Source organism: Staurois parvus, unplaced genomic scaffold (assembly GCF_062004578.1).
Source record: "Staurois parvus isolate SC_StPar_1 unplaced genomic scaffold, SC_StPar_1.0 ptg000702l, whole genome shotgun sequence".
Classification (NCBI taxonomy): Eukaryota; Metazoa; Chordata; class Amphibia; order Anura; family Ranidae; genus Staurois; species Staurois parvus.
In genome coordinates this window covers 114,293-127,500 of record NW_028318498.1, presented here as the reverse complement: position 1 = coordinate 127,500, position 13,208 = coordinate 114,293, and the positions used below count along the sequence as shown (strand labels likewise).

The 13,208-nt window shown below is 44.2% G+C and overlaps 1 protein-coding gene across 1 annotated transcript in view; it reads right to left on the bottom strand.

Moving 5' to 3' along the window:
- The window catches only part of LOC149446015 (eukaryotic peptide chain release factor GTP-binding subunit ERF3A), a gene marked incomplete at its 3' end in the record, with an annotated part of 318,744 nt that overhangs the window by 209,075 nt on the left and 96,461 nt on the right, over positions 1-13,208 (bottom strand). The window contains exon 4 of the mRNA XM_089653149.1: positions 12,314-12,494. Coding sequence (XP_089509275.1) covers positions 12,314-12,494 — 181 coding nt within the window. The remainder of the gene's footprint in view (positions 1-12,313; positions 12,495-13,208) is intronic.

Genomic DNA, 13,208 nt, shown 5'->3' with positions numbered 1-13,208 from the left:
ATTAAGGGGGGTAAATCCTCTGGAGGTCAAGTGGTTAATGGTTCTAAATGTAAAATAATGCACCTAGGGAAAAATAATCCTTTGAGAGAGTACAACATTGGGGGTACAGTGGTGGGAAGCACTACAGAGGAAAAGGACTTGGGGGTACTTATTTCAGATGACTGCAAAATGAGCAGTGACCAGGCAGTGGGGAAAGTGAATAGAATTCTAGGATGTATCACTACAGGGATCGACTACAGGAGGTCCTGATTCCCCTATATAGATCTTTGGTAAGACCTCATTTAGAATACGGAGTCCAGTTCTGGAGATCTCTTACAAAAAGATATTGATAACATACGTTTCCAGAGATGGGTAACAAAAAAAGGTGAAAGGTCTGGGGGATAAAACATATCAAGAGTGACTTCAGGAACTTAACATGTACAATCTGGAGGAAAGAAAAGAAAGGGGAGTCATGATTGGGAGTCATCAAGGGGACGAAAAAGGTTCAGGAGGGCAATATTTCCGATATGAAACAAATAAAGAACACAGGGTCATGACTTTAAACTGAAGGAAAGTTCAAAATCTCAAAAAGTATTATTTTACTGAAAGATTAGCTGAATAAACTTCCAGTAGAGGTAGTGAGCCATGCAACAGTAAATAGCTTCAGGGGGGCGTGGTCTGCCGAGATCCAAGATTGCCGCGTGACACAGGAGCTCCTGCCAGCCAGAGAAATTGCATCGATATTAGCAGAGGAGCGGGTGAGACAGAGCCATTACATGATGGGGAAAGCGGACCGGAAGGTCTCCGGCTCCCGTTCCCGCTCCCCACGGGCACATAACCACCAGCAGTACAGACACTCAGGAGCTGTTCAGCTCCCAGCAGAGGGACAGGCCACATGCAGCATCCCCCTCTCCCTCCACTACACCAACATGTGCTCAGGGTGTACAGAGCACAGACACTGGGGCTGGCATGGAATCTGTCCCACAGCATGATCTCTCTTCAGACACTCATACACTTTAAGAGATCTGCAGGCAGTTGCAGCTGACATTAAAGCTACTTTTACCACAGCCCTCAGTGACCTAAGAGAAGACCTTCATTTGTTAAGTACAAGAGTAGAGGAGGTGGAATTCACAAGCAGATCTGATGCCATAGTGGAGATACAGCAGTTGTCATTATCGCACACATCTCATATTCGTGATTTTTATAGACAGATTGAAGATCTGGATAATAGAGGTCGCAGACATAATATCAGATTACGTGGCTTGCCTGAATCTGTGGAGCCGAGCGACATCCCCAAAACAGTAATTGCGATCTTCAATGATCTGCTGGGCCGTCCACCTGCTGCACCCATTGATCTGGAACGTGCACACAGAGCGCTTCGCTCCAGAGGCAGAGATTCTGACCCCCCAAGAGATGTGGTGTGTTGCTTGGTCAGCTTTCCAATCAAAGAAGACATTCTCAGAAGGGCCATAGAAAGAAGACGCCTTTTATTTCAGGGTAATGAGATACACCTGTTCCAGGACCTTTCTTCCATAACCTTGCAACAAAGGTGAGAACTTCGCCCCCTACTGGACACACTTCGCTCTCATAACATACCATACAGGTGGCGATTTCCATTCTGTCTCTCCGCTCAAGCTCATGGGCGCACAGCCTACCTGCGAGTTCCAGAAGATCTCCCCAGCTTCTGTTCCGCACTGGACATTCTTCTAGTTGAGCTTCCAGATTGGTACAGATCTTTGCGTCTTCCAAATGCTACTGAATCTGGTCGAGTACCAAGTGACACGGATTGGCAAGGCCCCCATCTCCGCCGCCACCGATCGGTCCCTTCCACTCCTCAGAGACTTCCTGCCAGAGGCTCCACCACCAACAACAGCCCGACGGCCTCTCCTGCACATCGCAGACCCCGCCATGATGCCTAAAGGCCTTTCTTCGATCTTTTCCCTGACTGTCTCTCATCAGCAATACTTATCCAGATTATGATCTTACCAGATCCCTCCCATCCGACTCCAGAACCATGCCGGTAGCACCTCAGGTCCTATTTGACCCCTTAACTGGACACCTTCACCCGTTCATTTTCTGCTCTGCAACCCATCCGCCCTGGTCCAGGTCTTTTGATGCCCCTGCAGATGTTGCCAAATTCGCCTCATCAATCATGAAGACCTTTTCCCTCTCCGTCTCAGCTTCTCCAATGGACCGCCAGTCCTGATGTACCTCCGCAGGCACCCTCCATGTCACCGGCCTTTTTATTGCTGCATTTTCACTACCTCTGATGGAAGCCTGGGGGATGGTCCTACAGTCTCTCTAGCCCGGTTTGTAATGTATATGCTGATTTGTCCGCTGCATAGAGTCTCTGGAGAGTATGTATCTCCAGACCCACTATGCCCGGCCCGTTTGGTTGTATGGCCACCAAGGAGTCTTTTGATGATCTTGCAGTGGTCAGAGGTGAATTCCATGTGCTCCATTACATATTGCCTGTATTTCCCTGACCATGATCCCTACTGTTCTTCATTAGAGTTTACTGTGAGAGGCTTCATACTCCAGCTTGCCTTTATACTTTTTCCAGGGGTAGTGTGGGATGGCAGGGGGAGACGGGGATCCGGGACCCGGGCTGTCATTTCCATACTATTATTATGTTACATATCTGTCTGAAATCAAGTATCACCTCATTACACTCTCCGGGTGTTGTTCCCTGCGGGGTCCGGCCCCCTCCTTCACCTCATGTCATAACACTCATCTAAACCACATTTACTGCTTACAGGTTTTGAAACCATCATTCAGAGTTTCTGCTGAGCTCCCCCCCAGTCCCGTCATCTCCCCTCTCCCCTTGCCTAGCTACCAATATTTTCTCTTTTTAGACACGAGGTGCTACTTGATTTTTAGAATGTTGTGGAGTCCTGTGGGAGTGGGGTGGGAGATGGATGGTTTGAGTTTTTGAGAGGGAGCCGGGAAGAGAAGAGTTAGGACAGATGAGAGATACCTTAGGGTTCCAAAAAGAAATGGTGCACTATGTCTCATTTTTCCCAATTGTTTCCTTTGATGGTTGCTTTTTTTTGAATGGTTGCCCTGCTGTTTCTGTGATGTTGCAATGTTTTTGCCCTAAACAGATTATGATATGATTTGCTTTTCATCTTAATGATATGCAGGTTTTCCATCTGGCTTTCACTGATGTTTTATTTTCAGCATGGACTCGCACACTGGCCCTACCACAGCACACCTACGATACCACAACTCTGCCCATAACTTTAGGATCATGCTACGACTGCATTCCACTTAGATGTGCATTTTCTCATTTCCCTACATACAATGCTTCCACCACTATACGCCCTAATGATATATATTTGGTCTCCTTGCCCTCATGACATTTGTTACATTTTCCTTTTGATATCCCTAAGCTTGTTCCTGCGTCTTACCTCACCCATTATGTCAGACGATGGCAGTTGTGCCCCCATCTATATCTTCATTCAAACGAATTGTGCTCACCCTCCCTCCCTGATTCTTGCATTTTTTAAGGTCCATGGCCCGGCGGACTCTTTCATTTTGGATCTATGTCCACCGTGTTTCCCACACAGCGAGCTTTGAGAGCTCTCGCTGAACTTTTTCCGGCCGTCTTTACTCCCTTGTCCTCTGCCTCTCATCTACTTTCATTCCTTGTTCCTCTTTCTGCTATTTCCCTCCTACCCCTTCTTCTTTCTTGTTCTTCTTTCCTCCTTCCCGTATCTTGGCGGGTCAGCTGGTCTACCCCCACTGCCGGTTATCTCGCTCTCTCTTTTCTCCCCTCATTTCCCTCTTCCTTTTCATTTCTTTTCCTTCCCCTCTCCCCCCCTTCCTCTCCCCCCCCCTTTCTCTTCCCCCCCCCTTTTTTTTCTTTCCTCTCTTCCCCATACCCCCTTTCCCATCCCTTTAGGTTCCCTTTACTCTGCCGGACATGCCTTCTCTCAACTCATCTTTCGCTGAAAGTTCTGTCTATTAATGTGACGGGTCTGAATACCACTGAAAAGCGCTCTCTCCTGCTTTCGCACCTTTTTAAACAGAGAGCAGATATTGTCTTTCTTCAGGAAACGCACTTCCATCACGATGCCATACCCAAGCTTACTAACACCCGTTTTCCGACAGTTTATCATGCTCCTAACCCTCATGCTAAATCTAAAGGCATTGCCATTTTGATTGTAAAGCACCTCCCTCTGGCTATCTTGGAGTCACTTCCGGATCCGGATGGTAGATTCCTGTTTCTAAAATGTAATTTTGCCAACAGGCCCATCACTTTAGCAAATCTTTACGCACCCAACACAAGACAGGTATCCTTTTTCCGCTACATTACCTCTTCACTCTCCTCCTTCCAGACGGGTATCCTAATCTTGGGAGGTGATCTTAACGTTCCCCTATGCCCTTTACTGGACTATTCCTCGGGAAGCTCTTTCTTGCCAAATAAATCCATTAGACAGATTCATACTCAACTTCAAGATCTGCAACTTCACAACTCTTGGCAAGTCCTCCACGCGAATGTCAAAGACTATACATTTTTCTCCCCTCCACACAACAAATATTCCAGAATCGATTACCTCTTTATCACGCAAGCTGACCTCTTTTTCCTCCATGCTTCTTCCATCGAACCGTTGATCCTCTCTGATCATCACCCTATCACTATGACATTATGATTTCCAGAGAAACATTCCCGTTCTAAGATATGGCGTTTGGATGCCTCTCTTCTTTCTGACTTGGCCAACGACGCAGAGGTTTGCTCCCAATTAACAGACTACTTTTCAAACAATCAAACTCCAGATACCTCTTCGTTAACTCAATGGGAGGCACATAAATGAGTCATTCGAGGAGTCCTAATAGCTATGGCAACAAAACGTAAAAAAGAGACAGACTCGCTTACAACTCTTAGATCGCATTAAATTCCTGGAAAAGGCTCACAAACATAATCAGGCCGCCTCGACTTTATCTGACGGACACCCACACACAGCTCTTAAACGAACTAGGCAAGGCAGCTAAGCGCAGATTCATTTTGTCGCAAAAACCTTTTTATGAGTTTGCTAACAAAAGCGGGAGATTCTTAGCCAGATCCCTCCAGACAAAAAAGTTGGGTTTAACGGTTCACAAGATTAGGGGCTCGGATTGCTCTTTGGTCACCTCAAATGCGGATATAGCATCTCACTTCAAGCAATACTACAACACATTATACAATCTCCCTCCAGATTGTTGCCGTTCTGAGGCCAATAAGCCTAGAGACACCTTAATCTCTGACTTTCTTCGCCTCTATAGTCCTTCCACTGTACCAAATGATACTGTTCAGGATTTGGAACATCATATCACGGCGGAGGAACTCTCCCGAGCCATCCAGCAAATGAAACCTGGTAAAAGCCCGGGCCCTGATGGTCTTTCTGTGGCATATTACAAGGAGTTTCTAGATATTTTGAGTGGACCCTTCCTCTCCGCCTTCAACACTTTCTCCTTACCCTCCACGCAACATCATCGCCTCCTGGAAGCTCATATCACGGTCATCCCCAAAGAAGGTAAAGATGTCACTTTGGTTACCAATTATAGACACATCTCTCTTTTGAACGTAGACATCAAAATCTACGCAAAGATCCTAGCCAACCGTCTCCTTCCCTTGTTACCCTCCCTGATTGACCTTGACCAAGTGGGCATCATCCTGGGAAGGGAAGCAAGGGATAACACCATCAAGGCTTTTAACCTTCTCGACCGACTTCACGATTCTCGCAGTCCAGGATTTATTCTTTCCCTAGATGCCGAGAAGGCTTTTGATAGGGTGTCCTGGGATTACTTAAAGGCATCCCTACAGGCGATTGGTTTAGGGGACACCATGCTCAATTTCATTATGGCACTGTATAATGGTCCAACGGCTAAGGTCCGTGTGAATGGGCATCTATCTCATCCATTCCCGCTTGGGAATGGTACGCGCCAAGGTTGCCCCCTATCCCCGCTTCTTTTTGTGATATCACTAGAACCATTGTTACGCAAACTCCGCTTAAACCCAGATATCAGGGGTATTTCTGTGGTGAACAAGGAATACAAACTTGCTGCCTACGCAGAGGACATTCTTTTGTTTTTGACGGAGCCCCGGATCACCCTGCCCAACCTACTTAAGGATTTTTCCTTTTTTCAATATATCTTGAACCTCAAAATTAGTCATTCCAAATCCTATGCCTTAAACATTACTCTTCCTCCAGACCTGGTTTCCTTTTGTCAGTCACAGTTCCCGTTTCAATGGGAAAGGGACTCCCTTACCTATCTGGGAATACAGCTTACGTGTAACCTCTCTGATCTTTATGTCAAAAACTTTCTTCCAACCCTTGGTGCCACCCGAGCAGACCTAACTAGGTGGCATCGCCCATGCTTCTTCTGGTTTGGTAGGGCTGCTATACTAAAGATGAATATCCTCCCGCGCCTCTATTTCAAACCTTACCTATCCATTTACCACCCGCCTTTTTTGTTTCATGCAGAAGAATGTGCTCTCTTTATCTTTGGAATCAAACGGCCACATATTTCCTTCTCCCAACTTGTGCTCCCCAAATCCAAAGAGGGGATTGGACTACCTGACCTGCAACTTTACCATCGGGCCTGCCATTTTACTAGGATAATCTATTGGAATATTCACTTTACCACCAAAGCCTGGGTCCAGCTGGAACACTCTTGTTCCACTTCCCCCTTGGCATCGATCCCGTGGCTTCTGACCAAACACATTCCTCAAGACCCCCTCCTACATCCAATAATCGGTCCTTCTCCTAAAACCTTTCGCTTAACATGTAAATCGGCCTCCATTTCGGACGCCCCCAAACCCGCTAACTTCTCTTTGCCTCAAACCGGACTTCCCTCCCGGTATGCATAAGTCCTTTCCATCAGCACATTGGACACAGTCAAGTTTTGGCAAACCATTTTTTTCACAAAAGTCAGCTGAAGACTTGTTCTTCCCTGGCAAGTACTATGGGTGATCTCACCTTTCCCTTTTGGGCCTATCTTCAAATCAGACATTTTCTTCTCTCTCCTGCATATCGCCATAAATGGGTCCGCCCTCTCACCTCCTTTGAGTCACTCTGTTCAAAGGCTGAACCACGGAGGCATTTAGTATCATTTACCTATCTGCTTCTTCTTGGTGGCAGAACCTCTGATTCACTTCCCGTCTGCAAAGCTTGGAAAAAAGAGACCTAAACATTGACTTTTCTTCCTCTGATTTGGACCAAATCTTTACCTTTTCTCATAAGTGCTCCTTGAATGTTTTGGCACAAGAAAACGGATACAAGTTAGCGACACGTTGGTACAATACACCTTCTAGAATCCATCATTTTAAGCCATCCAGACCCAGTATTTCTTGGAGATGTGGGGCACCTGTTGGATCTCTTCTTCATATCTGGTGGGACTACCCTATGGTTCAGCCTTTTTGGCAGGAGGTACATTGGATTACTTCTTCGGTGTCTACTCTTGATATTGAGTTCTCTCCGGCCCAACTCCTCCTCCACCACACTCCGCTTCCCAAACGTCTATATTTCAAATCTCTGGCTATGCATATGCTTAACGCGGCTAAACTCTGCTTACCAGTTCTCTGGGGGTCTGTTCACCCTCCCAAAGTGCGAGATTGGTTCATTCGCTTGAACAGAATTGCTGAAATGGAAGAGCTGATTGCTTCTTCTCTGGATAACCCTACCAAATTTTCTCATATGTGGTCCTGCTCGATTCACTTCCGAACGACCCCTGAATATCGTTCTTTCATGGGCCTTGCTGATTGATTCTGAATCTGATACCCCATAGTATTTCTGGCAATATATCGGCTTTTTTTTCAAGGTTGTGATTGAGGTCCTTTGTCTCGATGTCCTGTACTGCTTGGAGCAAGCTACGCTTGGCACCCTGATACGCCTGCAACTGTCCCCAGCTCGCTTCTCTGCCAGGGTTGCGTGTATCTCTCATGTCCTGGGAGTCTTGAGTAAAAGGTGACTTACCTACCCTCCTACTCCTCCACACCACCTCCCCATTCGACCCTTCCCCAACCGCCCATCTCCCCCCCCCCCTTTTTTTTCCCTTCTCCTTTCTTCCTTTTTTCATGCTTATTCTTAAATTCGTAATCCCCATTTCCCTGCTTTCTTACTCAGAGTGTAGCTTTCATTCTCCCCTTTCTATTTTGGTACACTTCTCTACTCATAGGAGCCCTACTCCCTATCTGCAATCCAGCTGTGCATATATGTTTTACTTTTACATATCTCCTTTCTCGAACCCTTTACCCATGTGCTGGCAACCTGTAGCGGGTTACCTCAGTTTCATCAAAAGTACAAGGCCATATCCTACAAGCCCTTGCACCCCCCCTCCACACCTACTGTATACATTTCCAATGCATACCTTTGACTCACTGGTCCTGCTCTTTGCTGCTGCTCGGTAACTGAGGTTATATATCATCGACCCTGCCAGTGCTGTGATTCCAATATGCTGAATAAGGGCTTGAGACCAGATATGCCTTTAATGTTCCTGTGTTTCGCATGTTCTCATTTTTCCCGTTTTCTTTTCCCTGTAATGACTTACGTCTGATTCTTTGTCTATGTATTGCTATGTATCTTTTTGTTTGCTGTATGTGTATTACCTCCTATTGTATTTCCGACTGATACCTTGTATTACCTGTACTTATTGCATGCTTGAGTTTATTAATAAACTTTATGGGGGAAAAAAAAAAAAGTAAATAGCTTCAAACATGCTTGGGACAAGCATAGATCTGTAATCAGTCAAAAAAAAGTTAACGGGAGAAAAAAAATGGCCGACTCGATGGACCACTCGGTCTTTTCTGCCAACACTTTTCTATGCTTCTATGTTAGAGAGCATGTAACCAACAGCATCTGTGTACTGCAAGTCAAATGTTCTGTATGTATCGATCATGCTGTCAAAACAGCCAAAAAAGGCATGACAGCAATTGTGGGGGGCCCAATATGCAGCTGACTGCCATTGCTGCACCCTTGCTCAACAAGGCAAGTACTCTGAAAAACATGGATGGGTGGATGAGGACAAATCCCACTGACTTCAGGGTTACTGGAGCAGTCAGGCTGTGTACCAATATGGAAGTGGTGGAGGAACAATACAATGTTCCAGAACATGAGGGATGATTAACTGCACCTTGGTGGTGGTCGGACACAACGTTCAGTCCTGCTTGCCATTCTGTACCCATAACAGTAATTCCAAAAGCAAAATAATATGCTACAGGCACCAAAGAAGTTTGAAGTTATACACACACACACACACACACACACACACGCAACAGCAGTATGAAATTACAAATACATTAGCCTTTTTTGAAAGCTTTGATATTTATCAAGGTGCCATTAAACACAATACATAACAAAGGATGCAAACTGGCTATTAGTTTGAGCTGTAGGAGTGCTTGAAGCATGGTGGAGAATTGTCATGGTATGGGGCTGCTGAAATAATGAACCAAGAAGGCTACAATATTTATAAAATACAGATAAAAGTGCAGCGCAAAAAAATAATTCTCCAGTGCAATAATAAAGTGCGTAAGTGAATATAGTGAATACAATATCAGTGTGATATAAACTTGATAAACATACCAAATCTTAAAAATCAAATAAAATTGTCCGTGTCACTACAAATCTCAGTAATCAATATGTGATATACATGAATAGTCCGTGGTACTACAAATCACAGAAATGCCAAGTGGTAAATAAGTGCTCTTCATCTAGTAAAGAAAATCCGTTGTACTACAAGGTGCAGTAATACCAAGTGGGATATAGTACCATGGACTATTCATGTATATCACATATTGATTGCTGAGATTTGTAGTGACACGGACAATTTTATTTGATTTTCAAGATTTGATATGCTTATCAAGTTTATTTCACACTGATACTGTGTGTTCATTTAAGCACTTTATTATTGCATTGGAGTATAATTTTTTAGCGCTGCACTTATCTGTATTTAGCATTGTGGGTTTTGTTACTTTTGCCCAATTTGTGCTAGCAGCTACTTTACTTTCTGCACTCGTCTTACATCTTGTGGTATACAAGATTTATAACATTATACTATCCCGAGATCAGAGCTTGACTGGTGTAAATTTCATTAGGCAGTAGACGATTCAAAGCACATGTCTAAGCCCTGCAAATCCTATTTAATAAAGAGGTAATGTCAGTACTGTGAAGATTAGGCAGGACACAATTGCCAGATCTCAATCTCAATCATATCTGCTCTTGTAGAAAGCGCATCACTGTAAGGTCAGTACAACTGCTCTAAATAAGTGCAGCTCTGAGAAAAGATATAGACATTGGCTGAAATTCCTCCCATACATAGAGTAGTCAAACAATGACAGCTAGAATGCCAAAAGTCCACAGAGCTGGGAGTGCTGCAAATAAAGGTTTCCCTAAAGATAACAATAGAAAAGTGTCAAATACTATAAAAATGTTGGTCAACTCCAGCCTTTAAAAGGATAAGTTCACCTTTTAACAAAAAATAAATGCACATTTTTTTGCAGGTTAAAAATGTCTGCATTTACTATTTTTTCTTTTGGGAGTCTGTAAAGCATAGCACCAGCGATATCGCTGGTGCCATGCAGGAGTCCTGCAGACCTGTCAGTATATCTACAGTGCATTCCGAAAAGTATTCACAGCGCTTAACTTTTGCCACATTTTACATTTTTATTTTACAGCCTTATTCCAAAATGGATTAAATTCATGGTTTTCCTCAACATTCTACAAACAATACCCCATAATGACAATGTGAAAGAAGTTAGTTTTAAAATCTTGTCCATAAAGTATTCACAGCCTTTGCCATGACACTCAAAATTGAGCTCTGGTGCATCCTGCTCCCAATGATCATCCTTGAGATGTTTCCACAACTTGATTGGAGTCAGTTGATTGGACATGATTAAGAAAGGCATAAACCTGTCTATATAAAGGTCCCACAGTTAAAAGTGCATGTCAGAGCACAAACCAAGCCATAAAGTCCAAGGAATTGTCCGTAGACCTCCGAGACAGGATTGTATCAAGAAACAGATCTGGGGAAGGGTACCGAAAAATTTCTGCAGGTCCCAAAAAGCACAGTAGCCTCCATCATCCGTAAATGGAAGACGTTTGGAACCACCAGGAATCTTCCTAGAGTGAACAGCCTGGCCAAAATGAGAAATCAAGGGAGAAGGGCCTTAGCCAAGGAAGTAACTAAGAACCCGATGGTCACTCTGAAAGAGCTCCAGCATTTCTCTGTGCAGAGAGGAGAACCTTCCAGAAGAACTACAATCTGACGCACTCCACCAATCAGGCCTGTATGGTAGAGTGGCCAGACGGAAGCCACTCCTCAGTAAAAGACAAATGGTAGTCTGCCTGGAGTTTGCCAAAAGGCACCTGAGGGACTCTCAGACCATGAAAGACAAAACTCTCTGGTCTGATGAAACAAAGATTGAACTCTTTGTCCTGAATGCCAAGTGTCATGTCTGGAGGAAACCAGGCACCGCTCACCACCTGGCCAATACCATCCCTACAGTGAAGCACAGTGGTGGCAGCATCATGCTGTGGGGATGTTTTTCCATGGCAAGAACTGGGATACTAGTCAGGATCGAAAGAAAAATTAATGCAGCAATGTAGAGACATCCTTGATGAAAATCTGTTCCAGAGCGCTCCTGACCTTAGACTGGGACAATGGTTCATCTTTCAACAAGGACAAGGACCCCAAGCACACAGCCCACATAACAAAGGAGTGGCTACGAGCCAACTCTGAATGTCCTGAAGTGGCCCAGCCAGAGCAGAGACTTGAACCTGATTGAACATCTCTGGAGAGATCTGAAAATGGCTGTGCACCAACGCACCCCATCCAACCTGAGGGAGCTTGAGAGGTACTGCAAAGAAGAATGGGAGAAACTTCCCAAAATAGGTGTGCCAATCTTGTAGCATCATACTCAAAACGACTTGAGGCTGTGATTGGTGCTAAAGGTGCTTCAAATTATTGAGCAAAGGCTGTGACTGCTTATGTACAAGTGTTTATTTTTCGTTTTTTATTTTTAATAAACTGCAAAGATTTCAAAACGAACTTCTTTCACGTTGTCATTATGCGGATTTGTAGAATGTTGAGGAAAAAAATGAATTTAATTCATTTTGGAAGAAGGCTGTAACAGAACAAAATGTGGAAAAAGTTAAGCGCTGTGAATACTTTCTGGATGCACTGTATGTGCCCATTTTTACACCCTGAATATGGGGAACATGTTAGGAAAGAGGAACTTATCCTTTAAAATACACATCATTTTTGTTCACATACTGTATATATTGAGCACAACAGTAGAATAGAAATCTAAGTATACAGAATAGTGAGAAAAAGTCACATAGGATGTAGCTCTTACCAGAACAGCCAAGTCTGCCTGTGAGGCTCCACCAATCATATTTGGAACAAAGCTTTTATGTCCAGGGGCATCAAGAATAGTGAAGTGTTTCTTCTCAGTCTCAAAGTAGGCACGGCCAACCTCTACAGTTTTACCTTTATCTCTTTCTTCCTGGTTTGTGTCTAAAGCCCATGAGAGGTACCTGGAAGAAAAAAATGGTTAGCTCCAATTTCTAGGCACATCAGAAAATATGACCCTTTATTGCTCACAAAGATCTTTTTCTCCAGAAGACATTACTACAACTGATATGGTAAGACCAATCCCTGCTGCATAGCCATTCCTATTCCACACATGTATGTTCATTATGGTGCCCATTTCTGGGCCTTCATGTTTAGAGGGATTGTTCTTCTGCAGTCTCTTCCTGTTCTCTTTACTACCCTGTGGAGATATTGAAGAGATCGTTCCCCTATGCAAATCTTGCTGGGCCTTTCATCTTTCAACCCTATACGGTCTGTTTTTTCAAACTTACCTCAAGGGGTTCCCCGCTGTAATATTGTCACATTGTGGGGTTTTTTTGTCCCATCCCTGCAATCATACAATCTTCTCAAGTGGGAGCGTTTTCCACATGGACTCTCTACTGTTTCTCTTCGCTGCTCTCCAAGTCTGCCTTCTATAGAGGTTTAGACCCTCTACAGCCAAGCTTTTTTCCCCCATTTAAACACCGACTCTCTTTGTTAAAGTTGCAGACTTTAGGCTCAGTTTTCAGGACATAAAATTGACTAGCTTAGTTATGTGGGGAGTTTGCTAGGAAACTTTGTGTTTTTGTTGTCTTTTTCAAGCTCAGGTACATAGTTATTTATACTTAATTTCCTTTATGGCATACAGCTCCTCTATCTGGTTTCTTGGAATGAGAATT